At 38.7% G+C, this 27,837-nt stretch overlaps 1 protein-coding gene and 1 non-coding gene across 2 annotated transcripts in view; one reads left to right on the top strand and one right to left on the bottom strand.

Annotated features, from left to right (window-relative positions):
* USP32 (ubiquitin specific peptidase 32) overlaps positions 1 to 27,837 on the top strand; it is a 191,785-nt gene that overhangs the window by 84,977 nt on the left and 78,971 nt on the right. Inside the window, exons 3-5 of the mRNA XM_065908924.1 lie at positions 13,294 to 13,399; positions 16,851 to 16,969; positions 21,214 to 21,373. Of these exons, the coding sequence (XP_065764996.1) occupies positions 13,294 to 13,399; positions 16,851 to 16,969; positions 21,214 to 21,373 (385 nt within the window). The remainder of the gene's footprint in view (positions 1 to 13,293; positions 13,400 to 16,850; positions 16,970 to 21,213; positions 21,374 to 27,837) is intronic.
* LOC136150398 (U6 spliceosomal RNA) lies at positions 6,119 to 6,225 on the bottom strand. The gene has a single exon (XR_010659829.1). It is a non-coding gene; the product is annotated as a U6 spliceosomal RNA (small nuclear RNA).

The following is a 27,837-nucleotide window of genomic DNA, read 5'->3' as shown; positions in this document are numbered from 1 at the left end:
TTGATATGAGACCTTGTCAAAAACTTTCCTAAATAAAGTCAGCATGTTCATCTTAATTCTTATTAGTTAATTTAATCATTGTACCATTTTAATTTTCTGGAACATGATCTTTGTCATAATATGGACTGTAATTAACTTTTTATAACTTCTAGGCTAGCTTTATAGCTAAGTATATGAAGAAATTGGTTTACTCTTATGTGATCTCTTAAAGGGAAAGATATTTTTTAAAATTTTACTTTTCAGCTTTTTTTCGTCTGGTTTTCTTTTTGTTTTTGGCTGCACTCAGTCTTCATTGTATGTCCTCTGAAGGGGATGACAGAGGATGAGATGGTTGGATGTCATCACCAACTTGATGGACATGAGTTTGAGCAAGCTCTGGGAGTTGGTGAAGGACAGGGAAGCCTGGGATGCTGCAGTCCATGGGGTCACAAAGAGTTGGACATGACTGAGCAACTGAACTGACTGACATATTTTTTAAATTTTAATTTTCAGCGTTTTTTCTTCTGTTTTTCTTTTTGGCCGCACTGAGTCTTTGTTGTGTGTGCAGTCTTTGTCTAGTTGCCGTGAGTGGGGGCTACCCTTCCCTGGGGTATGACGGCTTCTCATGCGGCGGCTTCTCTTCTTGAGGAGCATAGGCTATAGGCGTTCAGACTCCGTAGTTCTGGTGCATGGGCTTAGTTGCCTTGCAGCACGTGGGATCTTCCTGGACCAGGGATTTAACACTTGTTCTCTGCACTCTGCATAAACAGGCAGATTCTTAACCACTGGACCACCAGGGAGTTCCTCCACATTAATTTTTTTTAAAGTAAGCAATTTTTTTTGGTCACACAGTGCTGCTTGCTGGATCTTAGTTCCCCACCACAGATCAAACCCGGGCCCCCTCCAGTGGAATCTTGGTGTCCTAACCACCGGACCTTAAGGGAATTCTCATAAAAATTTGCTTTTATAGAGATTTGAATTGAATCCTTTTTCAAAATAGGTGTAGAAAAATATAAGAATTGATATATTCAGTTATTATTAGAAGATTGTTTCATTCACTTGAAAATAGTTGCTTCTTATGTTATGGTAAATCAAAGAATATGTCAAGTTGACCTTTTGCCAGTGCTATAAATTGTTTATTTTTCCAAATTAAACATTCATCTCATCATTGCAGGAGAATCTGAAGCATAAGATTAATTCAAGTCTAAAATTGATTTTGCTAAGATTTCTGTATAAGATTCAAAATCATTTGAAGTAAAAACAAGTGGTATAAATTTAATCTAAAAGGAACTACTTAAGGAGAAAACAAATGATTTGTCTATTATAATTATCTTTGAAAATGTGTTTTTCTAATATCATTTATATAAAGAGGAATAGTGAGTGCTGAATAGCAGTTAATAGTCACATAGAATCCCTGCCCCTTGTATAACTTACGTTTTTCTCAGGAGAGACAGATAATAAGCAAAACATACAAAGTGAAAAATTGCCAGTCTTTTAAAACTCCCAAATGACTATATTTTGTGTAATTTCAGCTTTCCTTTAAGACAGCATAAACAGAAGGATATATGTCATTAGTTCTTTTGATCCTAAGCAGCCAGAGAATCACTTGAGTTTCCTGAAGTAATGGGTTATAAGTAATACAAGGCTTCCCCAATGGCTCAGGCGGTAAAGAATCCACCTGCAATGTAGGAGATGCAGGAGATGGGGGTTCGAGCCTTGTTTTGGGAACATCCCCTGAAGGCAATGGCAGCCGACTCCAGCATTCTTGCCTGGAAAATCCTATGGATAGAAGAGCCTGGTGGCTACAGTCCATAGGATTCAAAGGACTCCAACATAACTGAGCATACACGAAGATAGAAATCTTAGACTACTGCTATGTGTGGTTTCAACACTGAATTCAGAGTTCACATTCGGACAAAGGGAATGGACTTTAGGAACTTCAAAATTGTCTAGGATCTTGTGTATTTTAATTATTAGTATGTCCCATGAATCTACTCCTAATTTCTTGTAACATTTTAATGGAAAGTAGGTTTGCACAATGGGACTCTAGCTGCTGAAAAACCTGGATACTGGGGTGAAATGTCTATTTTCTTAAGAGCACTCAATAATTCAAAAAATATTTGTTGTCTGTAATGTATGAAGCACTAAAAGATTTATTGCAATCTTTAAGATCTAGCAGAAGCATAAAGAAATAGAGCAGACTGAAGCATTTTGTTTTTTGAATGTGCAACTGCGTTTTTTGAAATTTTTATTTATTTATTTATGGCTGCTTTGGGTCTTCGTTGCTGTGCAGACGTTTCTCTGGTTGCCTGAGAGCAGATGCTACTCTTTGTCGCGGTGCTTGGTTTTCTCATTACCATGGCTTCTCTCGTTGCAGAGCACGGGTGTGCAGGCCTCAGTAATTTTGACACATGGGCTCGTTAGCAGTGGCTCTTAAGACTCCAGAGCACAATCTCAGTAGTTGTAGCACTGGGTTTAGTTGTCCCGTGGCATGTGAGATCTTCCTGGCATGGGTTCGTGGTTAGTCACTCAGTCATGTCCATCCATGTTGTAGCAGATTGCAAAACTTCATTCTTTTTTATGGCTGAGTAGCATTCCATTGTGTATATGTAGGTATATACACACACCCCACATCTTTATCCATTCATCTGTTAATGAATACTTAGGTTGCTTCCATATCTTGGAAGCATTATTGTAATAATGCTGTGAACATTAGGATACGTGTGTCTTTTTGAATTAGTGGCTTTGGTTGGCAATGTCAAATCTTTGGCACTTAACATATCAGAAAGAGCTCTGTAAGTCAGTAGTGGAGTAATGGAGGGCATGCTCGGTTACTCATGCAATTAGGTACTTGGCCCAAAAGTGGTGACTGTCATTTCTCTATATAACCTTTTAGCCAGAAGTCGTTACACAGCCCTGTTCATCTGCAAGAAGCATGGAGGAAATGTCTCCATGCCTTATGTCCCCAAGGAAAGGGGAACTATGTTTATGAAAGCATCAGAAGTCTCTTTTACAAATATCTAGGTCCAGTATTCTCATGCTTTATGTTCTCAGAGCATAAAAAAGAAAATATTTATTTGGCTATGCCAGATCTTAGTTGTGGCACACGGGCTCTTCCATCTTCATTGTAGCATTTGTGTTCTTTAAGTTGCAGCATGCGGGATCTTTATTTGTGGCATGCGAACCCTTAGTTGTGGCATATGGGATCTAGTTCTCCAACCAAGGATCGAACTCGGGCTGCCTGCATTGGGAGCACCGAGTCTTAGCCACTGGACCACCAGGGAAATCCCTAGATTCCCTTTAGAAGTTATTATTTAGAATTATCTTCTTGTTATCCTACTTCTCTGTTACCTTAGTTCAGTAATGTCCTCTAGAAAGGAACATTGAAACATTGTTAATATTGAAATATTTAATCTATCAAATGCAATCATTAACGTAGTTGGAGATGAAATGGAAAAGATTGTATATATGTGGGAGTATTAGTATACATTATTCTGGGTTTTACTTTCCTAGATCTGTCCACTGAAAAGTTTGAGAAACAGTCAATAATACCCAAGCAGCAAGCACCCTTAGTATCCTGATTGTGATCTCTAAATAGAACTTTCCAGTTAAAAGAACCAGGCTGCTTGGGAAAATGTCTGATTCTAGGTTTGGGTCAGGAAATTTATAAAGTGAGCTTAGAACATCTTGTACCAGAAAGGAAGGAAAGTGTCAGACAGTACTTAGAGTCATAAAAAATGGATTCAGGAGCCAATTTGAAGAACAGTCTTCCTCTACAAAAGGATAGGGAAATTGATCATGGCTAAACGAAGTATGAGTGTAAGGAGATGGAAACATATCAAATATATTTTAAAAATTACCCCTTTTAAGGGGATTAAGGGAGAATGGAGACGTGTATATGTGTGGCTGAGTTCCTTTGTTGTTCATCTGAAATTGTCACACATTGTTAATCACCTATACCCCAACAAAATAAAAAGTGCAAAAGAAAATAAATACCCCTTTTGGATACAGGTTTCTAAGACCAATCCCAGATTCATGATTCACAGGAAGGGCTCCTAGGACTGAGCATAGTCATACTCAACTATTCTGATTCATTATCACAAAAGGATACAAAGCAAAATCAGCAAAGAGAGAAGGAATATGGGGCAAAGTCTGGAGGAGACCAGGTGTAAGCTTCTTCCATTCCTCTTCTGGAGAGGATATACTTAGTTTCTCTAGCAGTAAGTTGTGACAACAGGTGTGAAATGTTATCACCAGGGACGCTTTTTAGAGAGACATGCATTGCTTAAGGCTTTTATTGGAGCTGGTCACCTGGACACCTACTTACCACAGGCCAAAATTCCAAACTTCCAAAAGAAAGCAGATGTTGAGCATAAACCACATTGTTTTCATAAACAGTTTAGGCAGTTAACCTCATTTAACATTTAGGGAACAGTTAGATTCAGGAAGTCTCCCCAAAATCCAAGTTCACAGATACCAGTCAAGGGCCAAACTTGAAAACGGATTTAAGGGTAACAGTCTCAGGTAGTCTTTATTTTCTTCTTTCTGCACAGATACCTCTGAAAGATGCTGGGATATTTTAAAAACTGATTAATGAAGGAAAAGAAGTGCATCTCAGGGTAACCAAAAAGAGTGATAAGAAGTCATTATGTCTCTCCTGATGAAAATACAATAGCACCAACTGGGAGATGGTTCTTGCCAAAAAATATAATTTAAACGTGATCAGTTTTCTGGGTCTAACTGCTTATTTACAGGAAATACAGAGGACAGACAATACAGTCATCAAAATGTCGACCTTGGGAAACTCCCCAGGACAGATGTCTTTGTTTCTTCAGCAAATAAATTGTGTTGAAAAAGAGAGGGAGAGAGAAAGAAAGCCTACAGATCCAGAGTTAAGAGACTAGCAATCAATTATGTATTTTAGATCTTAAGTTAAAAAAAAAAATGAGATAGTAGGAGAAATTTGAATACTAACTAGATATTTGATGATACTCAGGAATTTTTGTTAGTATTTGTCTCAGTCCATTTTTAGGCTGCTATAACGATACCATATTCTGGGTAGCTTATAAACAGAAGTTTATTTCCCATAGTTCTGGAGGCTGAGAATTTCAGGATTAAGGTGCCTGCAGATTCTGTATCCGGTGAGGGCCCACTTCTGGTCATAGATGACCATCTTTTTGCTGTGTCCTCCAGTGGCTAACGAGGTAAAGGAGCTTTCCGAGGTCTCTCATTTATGAGAGTACTGATCCCCCTGAGGACCCCAACTACTGAGCTCACATGCTGCAGCTGCTGAAGCCTGTGCGTCCCAGAGCCCGTGCTCTGCGACAGGAGAGGCCGCCACAAAGAGAAGCCCTGTGACGGGGGAGTAGCTGCTCTTCGCTGAAACAAGAGAAAGCCTGCTCAGCAACCAAGACCCAGGGCAGCCAAAAATAAATAAATTTTCAAAAAAAAGACCACCTGTCCCACTGATAAGGGCTTTGCCCGCATCACCTCCTGAAAGTCCCATTACTGGGTTTCAACATAGGAATTTGGGAAGAGAGGGTTTTTTTTAGTTGTGATAATGATATTATGTGTTATATTTTAAAAGTATCTTGTGGAGAGAGACAATATTTTCATATCAAATTAAGAATAAGCTGTAACAAGTTTTAAAATTTTATTTAGCTACTTATAAAATTTTTTTTTGTAATGGAAATATAGTTGATTTATAATGTTGTGTTAGTTTTTGGTATATAGCACAGTGATTCTATACACACACACTATTTTATATTCTTTTACAAGACATTGAATATAGTTCCCTGTGCTGTACAGTAAGACTTTGTCGTTTATCCATTCTATGTGTAATAGTTTGCATCTGCTAATTCAAAACTGCCAATCCAAACCTTCTCCCCTCCCACTGTTGACAACCGCAAGTCTGTTTCCTGTTTTTGTGAGTCTGTTTCTGTTTCATAAATAAGTCCATTGTGTCATGTTTTTTATTTTTTAAAATCTCTTCTTTGGCCACACTGTGCAGCTTGTGGGATCTCAGTTCCTCAACCAAGGACTGAACCTGGGTCCTCAGCATTGAAAGCATGGAGTCCTAATCACTGGGCTGTCAGGGAATTTCTTGTGTCATGTTTTAAATTCCACTTATAAGTGATGCCGTAGTATGAAACCTGGCATGAATTTGCATGTCATCCTTGCACAGGGGCCATTCTCATCTCCTCTGTATCACTCCAGTTTTAGTATATGTGCTGCTGAAGTGAGCATTGCAGGTTGCTTTTGTTTTTATTCAAGCACACAGTTAAGAGTTTGTTGTTGTTTAGACATTTCTAGAAAAATCAATTTTTCATTAACAAACTTAGATCAGCTAAATTTGATGTAAGAAGACTAGATTTGATAGTTCAGAAACTTTTGATATGAATAAAACCGAGCTGACAATCAAATATCTATTAAAAATTTAAATGGAAAAGTTTGATTCTCTTGAAAATTATATAAAACGAATGAAAATTTGAAGGTATTAATTTGGCTCTTTTGACTGTGAATCAAAATCGTTTAAAAAATGTAATAGTGTTTACTCAGGAAAAATTGTATCCAGGGGAGAAGCCATGAGCTCATCAATGCTGAGTTAATTCTTACTGATAAACAGAATGGAGTCAGGCTCCAGTCTGCCTTCTGCCCTAAGAGTAGCCTTTCTCACACAGGGGCCGCTCTTCCACCTGGGTTCTAGAATGAGAAGACATGTGACACATAGCCTCATAGGACTGGAACTAAGGCTCAGATAGTTCAGTGATTTGCCCAAGATCACGTAGCTGGTAAATTAGTAAAGCCTGGCTTCAACTCAGGAATGCCTGACCCCAAAAGCAATGCTATGAAACAATTTGCATCACTTACTGCTTTCCCCTAGGAATAGTGGTGTATCCTTGTACTTTATGTCCAAAAGATGCTAAAAGGAGGACGAGGATCGTAGAACGTCAGTTGAAACATGACACAGTCTTTCTTTTACACTGGACACCTACGTACATCTGCCTTTTTAACCAACGATATGGAGAGGGTTAAGTTCTTCGTATATTATAGTATAAGTCTTTCTCTTTTAAAATGCAGGCTAATTCCCCAGTCTTTTCAACTAATCATATTATTTACTGGATGATATCATTGTCTGAAAAGAGGCTAGTGAGATCATTACCATAAGCGTCAATTTTACATATTAGTGTAACAGTATGCCAAAGTCTCAATCCAGATGTTAAGGGCTACCAAATGTTTAAGAAAATATGTTTTTTATTCTTCTTCATTTTAATAGCTAATTTTAATAAGAGAAACTTATTAGAGGGATTTTAAAATAAAGATCTTATAACAGATTATAGTAATAAGTTAACACTTATGTGCCTTTTCAAAAGTAGCATCAAAATACCCTTGCTTATCCTGTACAGCCTCTCTTAGTGGATCCTAAGGACAGTGTAATGAGCGCGGCACTTAATATTTCATTAATGTTAGAGTATTGTCAGTTATAAGGTGACTGTTGATATAAAAATAACTTCTGCAGAGTGAAAGAAAGATATTACACATTTAATGTTAGATGCATAATGATTTCTGGAACATTAATAGAAGGTGGAAAATACATTCATCTTAGAATTCAGGGGATATGGTAATTTTCTTGGACCTGCTTTCATCATCTGTTAAATGAACTTTTGAACTTTGTGGTTTTAGAAAGTTATTGCTGTTCTTATATTTTGGGCATGAGGGACCACTATATTCATTCCAGCATTCCATCCAGATGTATTCAAAACAAAATCTACAATTTACAGATACTTGCAAAACTGAAAAATCATATCTTACTCAGACTTTCTTGGTTAAGTTTACTTTTACGACTTTGCTGTCGTTGTATAAAAGCCAGTGAAGTGACCACATTATCAAGTTAAAGTGAAAAGAAAGGGATGCCAAAAACATAGTGTCTGTAGATGGGGTTTGTGAATACTTTGAAATTTCTTTTGTTTAATCTTCATTATATTTGATCAAAATGGTATACATCTTGCTGGTGATATTTTTCATTTTATATGCTAGAGAATGTGTATAATGGTACTGTGGAACAGTGAAGGGGTTAAGAGTTCAGTGTTAGGAACCTCGGTTTCAATCTAGACCCTGCTGCTTCATTGATGTATGACTTGGGAAAGGTTATTTCAGTCTCCTTGGGCTCTAGTTTTTCTCAGCCATAAAATAGGGACACCAGTAATATCTTCCCTGTGGAATCATCTTGAGGCTTAATACTGGTGAAGCAAAGCACTTGGATTAATACCAGACATCCCTGGTCGCTCAGGTGGTAAAGAATCTGCCTACAGTGTGGGAGACTGGGTTCAATCTCTGGGTCAGGAAGATCCCTTGGAGAAAGGAACGGCAACCCACTCCAGTATTATTGCCTGGAGAATCCCATTAAGAGAAGAGCCTGGTGGGCTGCAGTCCATGGGGTCGCAGAGAGTCGGACATGACTGAGCAACTTTCACTTTCTTTATTTCATTAGCCAGCCAATTATCTTTTAAACCAGTGAAAAATAAGGAAATTCATATTTACTTTCATTTATTCTATTTCCTACTCATTTTTCTTTGTGTTGAAACAGTTATTTTGTTTGATAACTTATTTCCTTCAACCTGAAGTACTTTCTTTCACCCTTTTATGTAGTATACTTTTGCTTCTCTGTTTTTATTTTCCTGAAAAAGTCTACTTTTTCTTTTTAAAAGGTATTTTCATTGGGAATAGGATTCTCACCTTTTTTTTTCTGTCTTTAATTGCTTTAGAATTGTCATTCCACTGTTGTCTGGTTTATGTAGTTTTTGATGAGAAATGTTTTTCTCAATGTAATGCATCCCTTTTCCTCTGGCTGCCTTAAAGGTTTTCTTTTTATCTTTTGCTTTGAATAGTTTGGATATGATTTGTCTAGCTGGTTTTGGGGAGTTAAAACTGTGATTGTCCTACCTGTTCTCTGAACAACTTATATCTGTGGTTTTGTGTCTTTGTTTTATTTTATTTTTCCATTTATTTTTATTAGTTGGAGGCTAATTACTTTACAGTATTGTAGTGGTTTTGCCATACATTGACATGAATCAGCCGTGGATTTACATGTGTTCCCCATCCCGATCCTCTCTCTCGCCTCCGTCTCCATCCCATCCCTCTGGGTCTTCCCAGTGCACCAGCCCTGAGCACTTGTCTCATGCATCCAACCTGGGCTGGTGATCTGTTTCACCCTTGATAGTATACTTGTTTCCATGCTGTTCTCTCAGAACATCCCACCCTCGCCTTCTCCCACAGAGTCCCAGTCTGTTCTGTATATCTGTGTCTCTTTTTCTGTTTTGCATATAGGGTTATCGTTACCATCTTTTAAAATTCCATATATATGTGTTAGTATACTGTATTGGTCTTTATCTTTCTGGCTTACTTCACTCTGTGTAATGGGCTCCAGTTTCATCCATCTCATTAGAACTGATTCAAATGAATTATTTTTAATGGCTGAGTAATATTCCATTGTGTATATGTACCATAGCTTCCTTGTCTGCTGATGGGCATCTAGGTTGCTTCCATGTCCTGGCTATTATAAACAGTGCTGCGATGAACGTTGGGGTGCACGTGTCTCTTTCAGATCTGGTTTCCTCGGTGTGTATGCCCAGGAGTGGGATTGCTGGGTCATATGGCAGTTCTATTTCCAGTTTTTGAAGCAATCTCCACACTGTTCTCCATAGCGGCTGTACTGGTTTGCATTCCCACCAACAGTGTAAGAGGGTTCCCTTTTCTCCACACCCTCTCCAGCATTTATTGCTTGTAGACTTTTGGATAGCAGCCATCCTGACTGGTGTGTAATGGTACCTCATTGTGGTTTTGATTTGCACTTCTCTGATAATGAGTGATGTTGAGCATCTTTTCATGTGTTTGTTAGCCATCTGTATGTCTTCTTTGGAGAAATGTCTGTTTAGATCTTTGGCCCATTTTTTGATTGGGTCATTTATTGTTCTGGAATTGAGCTTCAGGAGTTGCTTGTATATTTTTGAGATTAATCCTTTGTCTGTTTCTTCATTTGCTATTATTTTCTCCCATTCTGAAGGCTGTCTTTTCACTTTGCTTATAGTTTTTTCACCTTGCTTATAGTTTTTGTGTCTTTATTAGTTTTGGAAAATTCTCAACCTTTATCTTTTCAACTATTCTGTTCCATTCTCTTTTACTTCTTGAATTTCAGTTGCATGTATGTTAAGTCATTTGGTATTTTCTCACAGCCTTTGGATTTTCTGTTTTGTTCCCTCCCATCTCCATATATTTTCCCCTGTGTTTTGTTTGGATAATCTCTAACTTGAGCCTGACAAGTTTGCTGTTGAGCCATCCCAGAGCTTTATAAAACTCTATTTGTATGTTTTTCCTTTGTCAGTATGTGAGGTTTGGGGTTTTCTCTGCTTCCTTGTGTGACTTGTAATTTGTGGTGGGAAGATAGATGTCTTATATAGGACAGCAGAGACTTGAGCTAAACAGTACTTAGCCTGGCGGAGTCTTCCGCATGAGTAGTTGAGTCAGTCTGGTCTTAGTTGAGCTGGGTTTAGTGTGTTGTCATGACTACCCACAGTGCACACTGCAGGCTTCAAATCCCACACTAAGGTTACCTCTTTTAGATTAGAGGCCCATTTGCCAGGGGAGACTTGTCATGTCTGCTCTACCTTTAACTTTTGATCTTATTTTCTCTTTGGTACCGTACCTCAGAGAAGATCTCTCCACACTCTTCCCTCTCCTTCAGCGGTAGACTGCTGTTATTGATTGCCCAGTGTTTGCTAGCACAGTGGTGGAGGTGGGTGAGGGGTACCAGGGTGGGGGGTTCTCTGTTGTCCTATTGCTGTCTCAGTTTTAGGCGGTCCTTATGTCTCTGCAACTTGGAAGGCGAGACTTTCTCACTGATTCTGCCTCTTGCCAAATGGTAGGGGTCTTTTAAAGGTCTGTGGCTATGATGTTTTCCTGACCCTCCCTTAGGGATAGAGGGTACCTTCCTCTTGGGCTTCCTAGTGGCTCAGACAGTTAAGAACCTGCCTGCAATGCTGGAGACCCAGGTTTGATCCCTGGGGTGTGAAGCTTCCCTGGAGAAGGAAATGGAAACCCACTCCGATATCCTTGCCTGGGAAATCTCATGGATAGAGGAGCCTGGTGGGCTGCAGTTCATGGGGGTCACAAAAGAGTTGGACATGAATGAGGGACTATCACTTTTTCCCCTGGTTATGCAGGGGCCAACTCAAAATAGTTATTCTACAAAATATGCTTGTTGCATTCTTTTTATGTTTTGTATATTCTGATTTGGAAACATCTCCCTATGCTAGTTTTTGCTGAGTTTGCTATCAGTGGCACTGTAGACACACAGTTTTTAGCATCAGCTGTCATAGTGTTATTAAATATATTTATAAATATCATTTAATGAATATGTATTTTCATATGTTGACTCTTTAAGTTTTATTCCTTGAATTATCTTTTAATCATGTATTTTAATGACAAATTCTTCTTGGCAGATACTAGGTCAGGTTTTTTTCTTTTTTAAACCACACAGCACTTCTAACACCAAATGTGTGAAGTTTTTTCCCCACATCAATCAGTTCTCCAACTCTCTGTACACCAGCTGGGTGTCCTATAAATCAATTCATTTCTGATACTAACTACCCAGAGTTAGGCAGACGCCCAGGTCTGCCCCCCACTTCAGAAGATGCCAGTTTCAGGTCCCCAACTTCTTCTACTTCTGACCAATCATCTGTAGGTAAGGGGTTCCCATGTATCCCTCCTGGGATTCAGTAATTTGCTAGAAAGGGTCCACAGAGCTCAGGAAGGCATTTTATTTACTGTTACCAGTTTACTATAGAGGATACAACTCACAAACAGCCGGATGGAAAGAGATGCATGGGATGGCGGATAGCGTGGGGGCGGGGGGACAGTTCGGAAGGAGATGGTGCACAGTACTTCTCTGTCCTGGTGTTCCATCCTTCTTGCACCATGATATGTTCACCAACATACCCATAGTTTAGGGCTTCTTCTGGAAGTTCCATTACGTAGGCATGGTGGTGATTAGCTCCGTCTTCACCCCTTTGCTCCTTCCCTGACTCTGGAAAGTGGGGCTGAAAGTTCTAACCCTCTAATCATATCATTAGTTCCTCTGACTACCAGCGCCCATTCTAAAGCTTTGTAAGGACCCGCCAAGGGTCACCTTATACTAAGTCATGTCCAGCTCTTGTGACCCCATGCCAGGCTCCTCTGTCCTTGGGATTCTCCAGGCAAGAATACTGGAGTGGGTTGCCTTTCATTTGTACCACTCTGGGAATTCCAAAGATTTTAGAAGCTCTTGCATTGTATTTTTTGGAACCTGGCAGAAGACCAAAATGCGTTTGTTATATGACAGTATCACACTAGGCTCTCAACACAGAACTGTTGAATAAATGAATTTATGTGACTGCTGTTAGTGTCACTTTCTTATGAATAGCTTTTCTTCTTTATTTCTGATTATTATAATATTCAATTTTCAGAGTATAAAAATGTCCTTATTTTCTTTTTTTTTTTTAACTTAAAAGTTGAATATATTTCGGAGAAGGCAATGGCAACCCACTCCAGCACTCTTGCCTGGAAAATCCATGGATGGAGGAGCCTGGTAGGCTGCAGTCCATGGGGTCTCAAAGAGTCCGACAGGACTGAGTGGCTTCACTTTCACTTTTCGCTTGCATGCATTGGAGAAGGAAATGGCAACCCACTCCAGTGTTCTTGCCTGGAGAATCCCAGGGACGGGGGAGCCTGGTGGGCTGCTGTCTGTGGGGTCGCACAGAGTCGGACACGACTGAAGCGACTTAGCAGCAGCAGCAGCAGCAGCAGTGGTAGCGGCAGCAGCAGCATGTTAATTAGGTGCTTTTATATATTATAGTATAGTTGCCATTGTATTTCTGAACATCTACTTACAGAATGTTGATTTTTCAAATCAAAATGATGTGTAGACATTTAACAGAGTTGAAGGAGTTTCTCTGGTCAGAATTCTTATCACATTTTGGGACTGTTGAAGGGAAGGAACTTATCTTTTCGGATTTTGATGAGGACTCCCAAGAGAAAGAAAATTCAGCGTGTCAGCCAGTGGTGCATATACTTCAGGGTGGACACAGTATGTTCTTAACTGAGTGTGATAACAAGGTATGAAGGAGGAAGATGAGGGAGAAGTTTAACATCATTGCACCAAAGTTTACCAGGACCTTGTTTGGAGATGTAGATAAGATTTATTAAAGGTGATGATACCAGCCTCAAATTCCTCAACAACTGAAATGTCTAAGGTTGGCTTTACCATTTATTTTCTCCTAGGTGATTTACTGTTCTTTTGGTGGAACATCCAAAGGACTGCACTTCAATAACTTAATAGTTGGACTTGTCCTTCTTACAAGAGGCAGAGATGAAGAGAAAGCAAAGTGTAAGTACTTTTATTATCTCGAAATGTTAAAATACTACATTTATGTACAGAATAATCTACCTCAAAATTTTGATGACTGTCAAAGGATTTGAACTGATATTTCTTCAAAGAAGATATACAAATAGCCAATAAGCACTTGAAAAAATGTTAAACATAAGTAGTTATTTGGGAAATGTAAAGTAAAATTACAGTGAGATACCACTTAAGTGTAAGATAGATAATGCAGCCATTTTGGAAAGCTAACTGGCAGTTTCTCAAACTGTTAAACATTGAGTTTTCAATTTCATTCCTAGATATATACCCAAGGAAACTGAAATCATATATTCATTTAAAAAAAGTTCATAACAGCATGTTCATAATGGTTACAAAATGGAAACAATCCTAATGCCCATCAACTGATGCATTTATCATAAACAAAGTGTAATATAACCAGCAGTAGAATATTGCTTGACAGTAGGAAGGAATAAGTACTGTGAAAGAGCAGAAAAAACTTCCTTTCTAGGTTCTTTGGCTGATTTAATAATTAAGTTGATATAAGACAGATTAACAGGAGAAAACCACACACTTTTCACATGTACGTATTTGTTGTAGTCTTTCGTCATGGGTTTTCTTCCAAAGTGCAAGTGTCTTTTCCTTTTGTGACTGCAGTCACCATCCACAGTGATTTTGAAGCCCAAGAAAATAGTCTGTCCCTGTTTCCACTGTTTCCCCATCTATTTACCATGAAGCTATGCAACCAGATGCCATGATCTTAGTTTTTTGAATGTCGAGTTTTAAAAATCAGATTTTTCACTCTCCTGTGTCACTCTCATCAAGAGACTCTTTAGTTCCTCTTTGCTTTCTGCCGTTAGAGTGGTATCATCTGCATATCTGAGGTGGTTGATATTTTTCCTGGCAATCCTTAGTTTCAGCTTGTGATTCATCCAACCTGGCATTTCGCATGGTGTACTCTGCATATAAGTTAAATAAACAGGGTGACAACATACAGCCTTGACATACTCCTTTCCTAGTTTGAACCAATCCATTGTTGCATGTGTGGTTCTAACTGTTGCTTCTTGACCTGCATACAGATTTCTCAGGAGACAGGTAAGGTGGTCTGGTAGTCCCATCTCTTTTAAGAATTTTCCACAGTTTGTTGTGATCCACAGTCAAGGGCTTTGGCATAGTCAATGAAGCAGAAGTAGGCATTTTTCTTGAATTCTCTTGCTTTTTCTGTGATCCAGTGGATGTTGGCAATTTGATCTCTGGTTCCTCTGTCTTTTCTCAATCCGACTTGTATATCAGGAAGTTCTCAGTTCATGTGTTGTTGAAGCCTGGCTTGAAGGATTTTTGAGCATTACCTTGCTGTCATGTGAAATGAGTGCAATTGTCCATGACAAACCTAGGCAGTGTATTAAAAAGCAGAGACATCACTTTGCCAATAGCAGTCCTTATAGTCAAAGCTCTGGTTTTTCCAGTAGTCATGTACAAATGTGATAGTTAGACCATAAAGAAGGCTGAGTGCCAGATAATTTTGATGCTTTCGAACTGTGGTGCTGAAGAAGACTCTTGAGAGTCCCTTAGACTGCAAGGAGATCAAACCAGTCAATCCTAAAGGAAATCAACCCTGATTGTTCATTATAAGGACTGATGCTGAAGTTGCAGCTCCAATACTTTGTGCACCTGATGTAAAGAACCAATTCATTGGAAAAGACCCTGAAGCTAGGGAAGATTGAGGGCAAGAGGAGAAGGGGGCAGCAGATGAGATGGTCAGATAACATCACTGACTCAATGGACCTAAGTTTGAGCAAACTCCAGGAGATAATAAAGGACAGGGAAGCCTGGCTTGCTACAGTCTATGGTGTCGCAAAGAGTTGGACATGACTTAGTGACTCAACAACAAACAACAAATTTGTGTTGTTATTTAGTTGCTGAGTTGTGATCCACATAGTCAAAGGCTTTAGTGTAGTCGTTGAAGCAGAAGTACATATTTTTCTGGAATTCCCTTACTTTCTCCATGATCCAACAAATGTTGGCAATTTGATCTCTGATTGCTCTGCCTTTTCTAAACCTAGCTTGTACATCTGGAAATTCTTGGTTCACGTACTGCTGAAGCCCAACTTGAAGGATTTGAGCATTACCCTGCTAGCATGTGATATGAGCAGAATTGTACAGGAGAAGTCCAAAATTAAGATATTAGCAGAGTTTTATTCCCTCTGAAATCTGCAGGGAAGAATCCTTCCTTTTTCCTAACTTCAGGTGGTAGCCCTCAGTGCTTGGTGTTCCTTGACTTGCCAGTTGCTTCCCTCCACTCTCACGATCTCATCAGATGGCTTTCTTTCTTCTGTTTCTGTCTTCTGTTCTTATAATTAGTCATATTGAATTAGGACCCAGCCTAAAAACCTCATCTTAATTTGATTTTATCTGCAGAGACCCTTTTTCAAATAAAGTCATATTCATGAGTACTGGGGTTAAGACTTCCAACATTTTTTTTGGGTGGGGGGGAGATATAATTTAATCCATAACAGATGGCCAGAGCCTTCCAGCAGAGATTCCCCTAATGGAATCAGCCATGGCATGTGGGTGGGCAGGCAAGGAACCCAGTGGGCCTTCAGAGGAGTGGAATGTCTCTTCTTTCTATCACCTGTGTTTCCAAATAAATTCAAATTCTCAGGTGCTTGGAGATAAGGATTTCAGCATATCTTTTGGGTGGATGCAGTTCAACCCTTAACAGCAGTATTTCAAACATAATAAATACTTCTACCCAACTTTATTATTTCTTACCATTGTGTCATATTTGTCCCAGATCTTTTTTTCTTTTTTTTTTACAGAATTAAAGATCATGGCCAAGCCAAATAAATGGTATACTATACAGATTTATCAGTTTGCTTTTTGTACTGAAGATTATTGATATTTACTCAGTTAGAACATTAAGTCCTTTATTCTGATTGCTGTATAGTATTTCATTGTGTGTGTGTCTCAGGTTACCTATTTTTTTGTTGGTAGACATTTATCTTTTTTTTCCCCCCTAAATTTTGCTATTACAAAGATTGCTTCAGTGTATGTTGTACTTCATGCAGATATGCATGAGAATTTTTCACAAGTGGAGGTGGAGCTGCCTAGAAATTGAACTTCTAGCATAAATCTTCATCTTTACATTTTGGCAAGATACTCTCCAAGGTGTTACAGTAATATATATTCATTAACAGTATATAAGAGTTCCAGTTTGTCCTAGTTTATTGCTAACACTTTGTATTGTCACACTTAAACATTTTTTGCAAATTTGGTATGTGAAAAGATACCACGTTGCTGTTGTAATTAACATTGGTTTTTTTTTAAGGGATAATTGTATATTTATAAAATGCTTAACACTAGTAGTCACCCAATAATTGTTACCTTTCTCTTTCCTCCCTACATCCACCAGGGTACGTTTAATCTATGATAAAATTAATTCGTTCTTTCTTTTTCCTAGACATTTTTAGTCTTTTTGCAAGTGAATCCGGGAGCTATGTTATACGGGAAGAAATGGAAAGAATGCTTCATGTGGTGGATGGTAAAGTCCCAGAAACACTCAGGAAGTGTTTCTCAGAGGTACATTTAAAGATTTACATTGCATCCCTACCTGGACAGAGTATTAAATCTTAGTTGTAAAATGAGTTTAGCTGTGATGAATAGATGTTTATGTGCGGCATATTCTTGACATTTTTGTATTTAATGGTTGAAGTTTTTTAACGATTTGTGTGCTAGGCTCAAAGGTCCATGACCCACACTACTGCTATGTTTGTGAATCTGAAAATTCCCAGTTCTACTGTAAAGACAACTATCTCTACTTATGGTGTAATGAAACATACTCCCCCACTCTCACACCAGCGTACACACACACTCTCACAGGTGATCCTGCAAGCACCTGAGCATTGCTTCAATTATGGTGCTCTTCATTGCTTTTCATCATGAGCACGTAGAAATAGCACTCATTGGCCTTGAGCTGTAGGTGACCTCTGTGATCCATCAATGCCTAGTTTATCATAAATGCATTTTATAATTTTTTTAAAAATTGGTTTGCATAGTGAAATATTTGGGTTTTAAAAATCGGTCATTTTCCTGTTTTCATAAATAATATATTTTCATTGTAAAAAAAAAACTTTAACAGAAAATGTGTATCTTTAACAGAAAATTTTTCTTTAATTTCTTTTCAGAGGTCTGCTCACATGGGAAAAGTCCCAAGAGGTGGCAAAATAAAGCTCTTTTACAAGTTTTTGATCCTTTCCTGCAGCACTCAGTGCTGTGTAATTTCTTGTGGTCATTTGAGTCTTTCACTGCTGTTGGTTTTATTCAGAGTTTTTATTCAGTTTAGTTTAGTCACCTTCTTAACTATATAAGCATTGATTATTAATACTCCAGCCATGTGCATATATCTGGTTCTAATATTTGTTTGGACTCTCTGGCTTTAGCTTTTCATCACTCCGGCTTTAAGTTTCCTCTGTGTTGATAGCACCTAGAGATTTCCCTTCCTTGCTTTTCAGCAGTTTTTGGTAGTAGTTATGCTGTTACGTTTTACTCAGCAATTCTACATGTTTGGTGCTAGAAGGATTGTCTTCCTGCATTTTTGGTTGTCTTATTGACTGGAAGTTGCTGTGATGGTATTTCAGTACCTTAAGACAAACTAGATCATGTTTTTTGTTTTTCCTCTCTAAAATTTGCTGGCCAAATTTTATTAGGAGAAAAAAGAGTTATCTAATCTTTGCAAGCCTGATAAATTGGATTTTTCACAGAAATAGCAAGTGCTTGGCTTATTTTAGGGGAGAATATTTTTTTCATTTTAATAAGGTTTATGCAGACATTCCTATTTTATAGACAGGGATTTAATTTGGTTAGCCACCCAGTTCTCTTAAAATTTAGGCACACTAGCAGGTACATATACTAAGATAATAATTAGTGCTATACAGAAAAATTAAGTAGACTACAGGAGATAGGTGGTGATAGGGAGGCGATGACCAGGTATAGGTATTTTGTTATAGGATGGTTAAGAACAGCTTATAAGAGAAAGGGACATTAGAACAAAGAATTTTAAGGAAATGACTATGGTAGTAAATGGCTAGGGAAGTCTTATATGAAGAACAAGGTCTTTGGAAGAGAGGAGATCAAAGAAATGAGAGGCCAAGGCTTGGGGATACTCATGTATGTAGCTATTTACATCATTAGGTACTTAACGGTTGTTTAAAGGAAAAAAAAAGACTGAATGAGTCAATTTTACCTAACTCAGCTATTTGATGTATTTTCCTGCATACTTTTTGAGTAAGGCATGTGATGTGAGCCACACTCCTGCTTTCTGAGTTGCCATGTTTCCAGTCACTTGAGATGAAGGAAATCCACATAGGAGTTACACTGGTTTTTTTCTTACTGAATTTTTTTGGTTGCTGATTCTCATGGTGGGAATTCATACTTTGCATTGCTCTTCAAAGATGTATCAATTTCAGAAGTTTGTTTGTTTGTTTTTAATTGCCTTTTATAGTAACTGGAAGTTTTTTCCTAGACTGCTATTGTGACAGTTTATAAAAGGAGATTTCCGTTTTGTTTCCTTATTTAGAGCCATGACTCAAGAACATAGAAAGTCATGTTTTACAGATAGGATTTTAGTACTGCCAGTTATATGGAGTGATCCTAATGGGCAAGCAGATTTGAGAGGTCACTTTGTATTTCACTAAGTTGCCAGGCAGCATATATAGTGTGTAATTCAAGCAGAGACTTTGGAGCCTAGACTGCTTGGGTTCAGTTCTCTATCTGCCACTGTATAACCTTGAACATACAGCTTTCAGAGCTTCCGTTTTCCCATGTGTAAAATGGGGATAATAGTATCTCCTGTTATTGCTTGAGGGTTGCTTGAGGATTAAATGAGTATAAAAATACTTTGATTTGTGCTTAGAGCATTGTAAATACTCATTAAATATTAACTATTTGTGAAGTTGTTAGAAGTACCTATTATAATGGGCAGTTTTTTTCTTAGTGGTACATGAAGGTGCATCTTACAATAGCATCTTAGCTTCATAAAACCATTAAAACTACCATGTTCACTGAATATAAGATGCTTTTGATTAATAAGATGTGCTTTTATGTATTACTATAAAGAACAAAAAAACTACCAGTTACAATTAAAGGGTATTATTGATTTTAAGACTTATCCCAATGTCAGAGATGTTAACGTGTAAAAATGTGCATCAGCTTTTGGAATTTATGCTGTAAACCTTCTTTGTAGACCAAATGTGGGTAGAGAAAGAAAATGGGTCTGATCATCTAAACATGCAGCAAATGTCCTCATGTCCCTGCAGAAGTCTGAGTGCCATATTCCTCCATTTAGAAAACTAAGACTTCCAGTGTTGTCTTATTTATTTATTGGCTGCGCTGGGTATTCGTTGCTGTGTGTGGACTTTCTCTAATTGCAACCAGTGAGGGCTCTTCTTTGTTGGGATGCATCAGTTTCTCTGTTGTGGAACACAAATTCTAGGTGCACGGGCTTCAGTAGTTGCAGCACACAGGCTCAGTGATTGTGGCCCATGGGCTTAGTTGCTCCTTGGCACGTGGGATCTTAGTTCGATAACCAGGGATCGAACCTGTGTCCCCTGCATTGGCAGGTGTTTTCTTAACCGCTGGACCACTAGGGAAGTCCCTCCAATATTGTCTTGATTGCTCGGATTGTACTGTTAAATATTCTGAAACCATGAAGCTAAGCATATTACTGTACTTAATAGGATGCTACTGCTGCTGCTAAGTCACTTCAGTCGTGTCCAACTCTGTGCGACCCCATAGACGGCAGCCCACCAGGCTCCCCCATCCCTGGGATTCTCCAGGCAAGAACACTGGAGTGGGTTGCCTTTTCCTTCTCCAATGCATGAAAGTAAAAAGTGAAAGTGAAGTCGCTCAGTCGTGTTCGACTCTTAGCGACCCCATGGACTGCCACCTACCAGGCTCCTCCGTCCATGGGATATTCCAGGCAAGAGTACTGGAGTGGGGTGCATGCTACTAACAATATAGAAATTATTTCTACCATAATTCTTTTAGGTTATAAGTTATTTGTATCACTTAATAGCTCCATCAGGATTATAGCTACTAGGTTCTTCTTGAGTGTCGTTCTTCATTATATTTCTATGTGGGTTGCTTCTGCTTTTTTCTCATTGAAATATCTAGCCCTTACTCTTGTCTTCCAGTCAAAGAGATTGAGTTGCACAGCCATATGATGTTTTTCTCTCAGCCTGGACACTTTTTTCCTCCACAGATTTAGCACGACAAGTACTTGGAAAGAAAGCAAAGAAATAGAAACCTCCTTGCTTTTTTGTATTCTAGTTGACTTGTGAATGTATGTTTTCAGAGATGACTTTTGGAAGGGGACTCCTGGATAGTTTTTAATTCACCAGTGAAATTTAAAAGATTATTTATATTCCATACACGTTGATTAAAATGTGCTAATTCTAACCAATGGAAGTGTTGAAGAAGCAGGATAAAGCAAATGAAATTGCTTTTATTAAGTATTGAAAGAATTGCAAGATGTACCTTAGCAGATAAAATGTGACTTAGTAGAAATTCAGTGCTTTAATGAATTGATAAAATAATTTGCAGTTAGCATATAGGTTTTATGCAAATAAAAGTTCTGAAATAGTTATATTTGAAAACAATTTTTTTTTCCAAATACATATGTAACCTATAATGGTATGTAGATTATTCTTTTATAGGTAGTAGAAGGGAGTAAACGTCAATTAAATGCAATTTTAAAATTGTGTAAGTTCCAAGTAAGAGGTATCTTTAAGTGTAACTAAGCCTGTGTTTTCTTGTTTTAATTTTAGGGTGAAAAGGTAAACTATGAAAAGTTTAGAAATTGGCTTCTCCTAAACAAAGATGCTTTTACCTTCTCTCGTTGGCTACTGTCTGGAGGTGTATATGTGACCCTCACTGATGATAGTGATACTCCCACTTTCTACCAAACTCTGGCTGGAGTCACACATTGTAAGTAATGGCATTTTGTTGTGCTCTCTTCACTTTTTAATACAATTGCCTGGTAATATGAGAATATGCCTATTATCAGTGTGGCTTTTTTTTTTCTTCCAAAGTGTAATAACATGGAATGCTGGAGGCTTGAGTACATAACTGAAAAAAATAAACTTTTTTTGTTTACTCACTGACTACTTTTGTACTCCAAATGTGTGAGTTTTTTCCCCCCACACCAAGCAGTTCTCCAGTGCTCTGTGGACACCAGCTGGGTGTCCTACACTTCAGTTCAGTTCTGACACTGCCTGCCGGGGTTAGCACAGACCCACCCCACAGGTTAGGTCTCAGTCCCAAAAGACTGCCCCTCTGCCCTCCCCACTTCAGATGCCAAGTCCAGACTGTGACCTGTGCTTCTGACTGACCACCTATAAACGAGACTTCCCATGCCCCTTTCCTTAGGTTTGGTAATTAACTAGAACTTCAGGAGACATTTACCTGTACTGATTTAATATATAATAACAGCTGTATTAAAGGATACAGATGAGTAGCTGGGTGAACAGATACATAGGGCGGAATCTGGAAGGGTCCCAAGCATGGGCGCTTCTGTCCATATGGAGCTGTGTTGCTCCCCTCTTGGCATGTCGATGTGTCTAGACGCTCTCCAGACCCTGTGCTTTGGGATTTTTGTGCAGGCTTTGTTACACAAGCATTATCAGTTATTAACTGTATTTCTAAATCTTTTCTTCTTTCCAGAAAATGAGGGGGAATGGGGTTGAAAGTTCCAAGTTTCTAGTGTATGGCTTGATCTTTCTAGTGACCAGCCCCTTTCCAGGAACCTACCGAGAGTTAACTTCAGGCATCAGAAAAAGGTTCCCGTCACCCAGAAAATTCTGAGGGATTTAGGAGCTCTGCATCAGACATTCCTGTCACTCAGGAAATTAAAGAAATTTCCTCAAAGAAAATATTAGCAAGAACTGGGACCAGTATCACTTATTTCACAGCAGCCCTCTACTAACTGTGAACCAAGCTGTATTAGTTCCCTAGGGCTGCTGTAGCAAATTGACACAATCCATAAACTGAAAAAAACAGAAATCTACTCTCTCACAGTTCTGGAAGCTGAAATCAAAGTGTTAATAGAGCCATGTTCCCTCTGAAGATCCCAGGGAAGCATCTTTCCTTGCCTCTCCCGGCTTCTTGTGAACCCAGGCTTTGCTTCACTTGTGGCAGCATAATTCTAGTTTCTGCCTCTGTTTTCATACAGCCTTCTATGTGTGTGTGTGTCTGTGTCCTCTCCCCTTCTTTTAAAGACACCATTCATTGGATTTAGGGCCCAGTCTAAATTTAGGATGATTTTAACTCTAGAGCCCTAATTCATTACATCTGCAAAGACCCTATTTCCAACTGAGGTCATATTCTGTGATTCCAGGTGATAATGAACTTCTGAGGGATGCTCTTTAGTCCACCACAGCACAGGCCTGAGTGTTAACTTCTACTGTTCTTTTCTGTGGTTATAGAAGTGGATGTACTCTGGGCTTTTGCTTATGCTACTTCTTAACACTAGAAGGAATGCCTTTCCCTTTTTTCCTTCCTGTAAACCCTAGTCATCTTTGAAGATTAAGTCACATGCTGCTTGCTTTCCATGAAATGTTTTCTTGCCTTCCTGTGAGAAATCATCTCTCCTTCCTCTTAACTCTCATAACACTTTCTCTTGTACTCTTCTTGGATGAACATACCACTTTCATCTTTGTGTTTTAATTATTTATAACATTTTATTTATTTGTACATGTCATTTCTCTTAAATCATAGAGAGTCTGTATTATTCTTTTATTCACTCTCAGTGTCAAGCCTTAAATAAGTATTTGTTGACCTAGTAGAGGACCTTGGTTATCAAGCACTGTTTGTATTTATTTTTTCTTGTAATTTATGAGTTGGCTACTAGTTATTCACCAGCTGCTTTCCCTCTCATTTTTATTCCATTGTTACCAGAAATTCTGACACACCAATTCTGGCATGAATAGGCAATTAATTTGATGCTCCTACTTTTTCAGCACTACCGTCTTTATTTTGAGAGGAACGCCTTTTTTAAAAAATCGTTCTGTATAAAAAATTAGGAAATCTTTTTATACTTTAAGCTCTATCATTGTCAGTCATATGGATGTTCTGCTGAACTCTTGCTTTCATTTGTAACTGTATGGTAAATTATTTTTCTATTATTGGCTAAGGGTGTGATTACTTTCCTTGAATGACTCACATTACAGAAAAAATTGTCCTGATACTTAATGAAATGGTAAACAAGACTTAAAAAAAAAATTATTTATTTTTGGTCACTCCGCGTCTTTGTTGCCGTGCTCAGGCTTTCTCTAGCTGCGGATGTGGGCTCCAGGAGTTGTAGCGCGCGGTCTCAGTTGCTCAGCATGTGGAATCTTCCCAAACCAGGGATGGAACCTGTGTCCCCTGGATTGGCAGGCGAATTCTTATCCTCTCTACCACTAGTGAAGTCCTCTAAACAAAACTTGATTCAAGACTTTTGCAGTAGCATATTGCAGTAGTGGAGAGAGATTGGTCTTACCTCCAAATGTTACAGGAAAGCAACTTACAGCCAAGGAACAAGGTGAGGTGATCAGTGGAAGGAAAATTACTAAGAGAAATCATCAAGGGTGGGGCAATTCTTACTGAAAGCGGGCCAAAGACTTATTTGTTAAATATGTGGTATACCTTGATCAGGTATCAAGGGTGGGGGATGATGCAGCAGGGTTCTTTGCTAAGATTCAGCTGGGCAGGCCAAAGAGAGAATAAGGGGTCAACTTCTGGGCCTAGTAGAAAAGAGGGCTCAAAGGAGTGGGACTAAATTTTAGTCAAGGAGAGAGTCTCTGTCAGTTGCTTCAAGTTGAATTAGTCTGACACACTTTGCAAATGGAAATGCTGCTTATTGCTTGTTTTTCAAAGCACCGTGTCAAAGATTACAGGCTTGTGTAAATTTAATCGGTCAATAATTATCAAAATATTAAAAATGTTATCCCATTATATGGCTCCATTTTAATTTGAAAATGACCTTTTAATTTTTTATCAGTTGGGAAGATTTTTGGATTTTTAATGGCATCTAAAAGTACTTGACCTTTGCCTTGTTAAAAAATACTTTATCTTGAATTTATGCATTGTTTCATCTGAAATAATGACCTGATTTCTAAACTGAGTGACTTTCTCCTAGGCTTATTGTACCTACTAATATCTCTGCAGCATTTTAGCACTATTGACAGTTTTCTTGAAATTCTCTTCTCCCTTGATTTTGAAACATTGTAGCTTTGAGTTATTTCTCATGGATCAGCCTTTAGCTCTATTCTGTTCTTAACTGGCATGCATACTTTTGCTTCATTACAGCCATTTCTTTTGCTTCATGTCTTTGCAGGTGATACCTAGTGAAGTTTACTGATCTTGAGGTATCAAACTGTATATTCATTTTAATAAATGCCTCCTGGATGTGTATTTTAACATCTTAATTTCATATCTAACACCTTTCCTTACTTCAGTCCATTTATAGGTCAAAAAAAGCAAACATCCTGTTCCTCCTATGATTTTTTTTTCTTTCTTTTTTTAAACTGAAGTATAGTTTTTGCTTTTTTTGCCAAATTGTGTCCAGCTCTTTTTGCAACCCCATGGACTGTAGCCTGCCCAACCCCTCTGTCCATGGAATTCTTCAGGCAGGAATACTGGAGTGGGGAGCCATTCCCTTCTCCAGGGGATTTTCCCGACCCAGGGACTGAGCCTGGGTTTCCTGCATGGAAGGCAGATTCCTTACTGTCTGAGCCACCAGGGAAGCCCTTAAATCTTTATAACTAGGTTCAAACACATTTTTATTAACCAAAATAGTAAACATTGCAGTCAACTCATTTTAACCAATGAGAAATAAGCTTGTTTATTCCTCTAGTATAAAAATCCTTGCTTCAGGATTTGACGAACTCTTGGAAAGCATTTTCTGGATGGAAGGCATTTTCTGGATCCTGCTGGTTGTGAAAGCATTTTCACTGCAAAAGAAGTTGTTGAGATACTTGAAGAAGTAGTAGTCAGTTGGCTGAACATCGGATGAATGTGGCAGATGAGGCAAAACTTAGTAGCATAATTCATTCAACTTCTGAATTACTGGTTGTGTGATGGTTGGTCGGGTGTTATGGGGAAGAATCAGACTCTTTCTGTTGACCAATGCTGGCTGCAGGCACTGCAGTTTTAGGTGCATCTCATCGATCTGCTGAATATAGTTCTCAGGTATAATGGTTTCACCAGGATTCAGAATGCTGTGGTGAAGCAGACTGATTTCAGACATGCACAGCAGTAAATGGCAGTTTAACAGTAAGCAGCAGCGAGCAATAGCTGGAAGCAAGGTCTTAGTTTCCCAGACTGGGAGTGCTAACCACTGGACTACAGGGGCTAGCAGTGAAGACTAAAGTCCCTTCCTAGTCCTTGCCTAACTAGTTAAAAACGAATTCAGGCAAGGAGGCAGAAGGTAAAGAGTAAAGTAAGAAGTTTCTGTCTTCCTTCAGGTCAATCATCTTGCTTTGTTCCCCTCCCCCCGCTAATTTGTATCAGGACTCTCCTCTGGGGTGTACATGCACCCCTTTAGCCAAGATGAGTCTTGAAGCAGACTTCTGGAAGGAGCAGGACTCACTATGGTCTGGAATTATCCTCTGTCTTTTGACCCCAAGAAGCCTTTGTGGAAATGTATGGTGTCTCCCTTATCCTAAAAAGGGGGAGGCGGAGATCCTTCAATCCTTTACTCAGAAAGGGTTTTGCCTCTCTGTCCTTGCCATAATTATTTCCTCGCCATAATTATATTTCCTTAAGATGTTTACAAGAGAAAAAGACTGGCTATTTACCTTGTTTCTGTTGTTACTACCATTTCGGAGGGCGATTGTAAATTCCTCAACTGGATCCCACATAGCTCTTGTCTCAGGAAATGCAGACAGGAGGCTGGCTGATTGTAAATGGGTCCCAACTTGGAACCCATCTGTCTCCTATCTTAAGGTGGGCAGCAGACCACCAAACAGTGACCATGATCTTTTTTTGATGCAAGTTTGGCTTTGGAAAGTGCTTTGGAGCTTCTTCTCAGTCCAGCCACTGAGCTGGTCATTGCCAGTTTTTGTAGGAAATCCACTGTCACCCATCACAATCCAATTGAGAAATGGTTCATTTTTGTTGAGTGGCATAAGACAATAACTTCAGAATGGTGATTTTTTTTTGATTTGCTGTCAGTTAATGAGGCACTCACTCATCGAACTTTTTCACTTTTCCAATTTGCTTCAAATGCCAAATGACTATAGAGTGGTCGACATTGAGTTCTTCAGCATCTTCTTGGGTAGTTGTAAGAGGATCAGGTGTGATGCTTGCTCTCATGCAGTGCAGGAGACCCGGGTTTGATCCCTGGGTCGGGAAGATCCCCTGGAGAAGGAAATGTCAACTCACTCCAGTATTCTTGCCTGGAGAATTCCACAGACAGAGGAGCCTGGTGGGCTACAGTCCATGGAGTCACAAAGAGTCGAACACGACTGAGCGACTAATACACACATTCAATTGGTTGTTGTAATCTTCCGACGACCGGCCACTATGCTCCACATCTTCAAGGCTCTCATCTCATTTGCAAAGCTTCTTAAACCACCACTGCACTGTATGGTTGTTAGCAGTTCCTGGGCCAAATGGATTGTTGACATTGCGAGTTGTTTCTACTGCTTTAGGACCCATTTTGAACTGGAATAACAAAATTGCTTGAATTTGCTTTTTGTCTAACATATCCCTGCTGCTGCTAAGTCACTTCAGTTGTGTCCGACTTTGTGTAACCCCATGGACCGCAGCCTACCAGGCTCCTCCATCCATGGGATTTTCCAGGCAAGAGTACTGGAGTGGGGTGTCATTGCCTTCTCTGAACATATCCCTAGTCTAAAATAAATATGAAATACATATCAAGTAGTAAGTCATTAGCAAAAAATATAAAGTGAGAAATGTGTATTAAAATGCTGTGTAACATAGCCACGTTTATTTAAGGATGTATTCCAGTATCAAATGGCAAATTTCAGCAATGCAAAAACTGGAATTACATTTGCACCAACCTAATAATTCTAGTAATCCAATTTGAAGTTACCTTTGATTTTTCTTATCAAGCTTCATATTGAATCCTATCAATCTTAACCATATTTCTTGCATCTTTCTTTGCTACTGTCATCATTATAATAGTTTTTCTTACTTATCTGACCTGACAGTGGTTTGATAATAGGAGTAATGAAAGACACATTTCTGTTTTTGTTTGTTTAGTTTGCATAAAAGCAAAAACAAATCATTCTTACTTCCCTGCTTTGAAACCTTTGAGAAATCATATTCTGTAGAACAAAGTTTTAAACTCCTTAATATGACTCTAAACTCTCTTAGTTTATTATTCTTAATTTTCAATACCCTTTTCTCCTCACTTATGTTCTCAGCTTCAACTGAAGAGCACTGGT

The sequence above is a fragment of the Muntiacus reevesi genome, chromosome 18 (assembly GCF_963930625.1).
Source record: "Muntiacus reevesi chromosome 18, mMunRee1.1, whole genome shotgun sequence".
Lineage (NCBI taxonomy): Eukaryota > Metazoa > Chordata > Mammalia > Artiodactyla > Cervidae > Muntiacus > Muntiacus reevesi.
The sequence above is the reverse complement of the archived record's forward strand: the minus strand, read 5'-3'. Positions and strand labels throughout refer to the sequence as shown.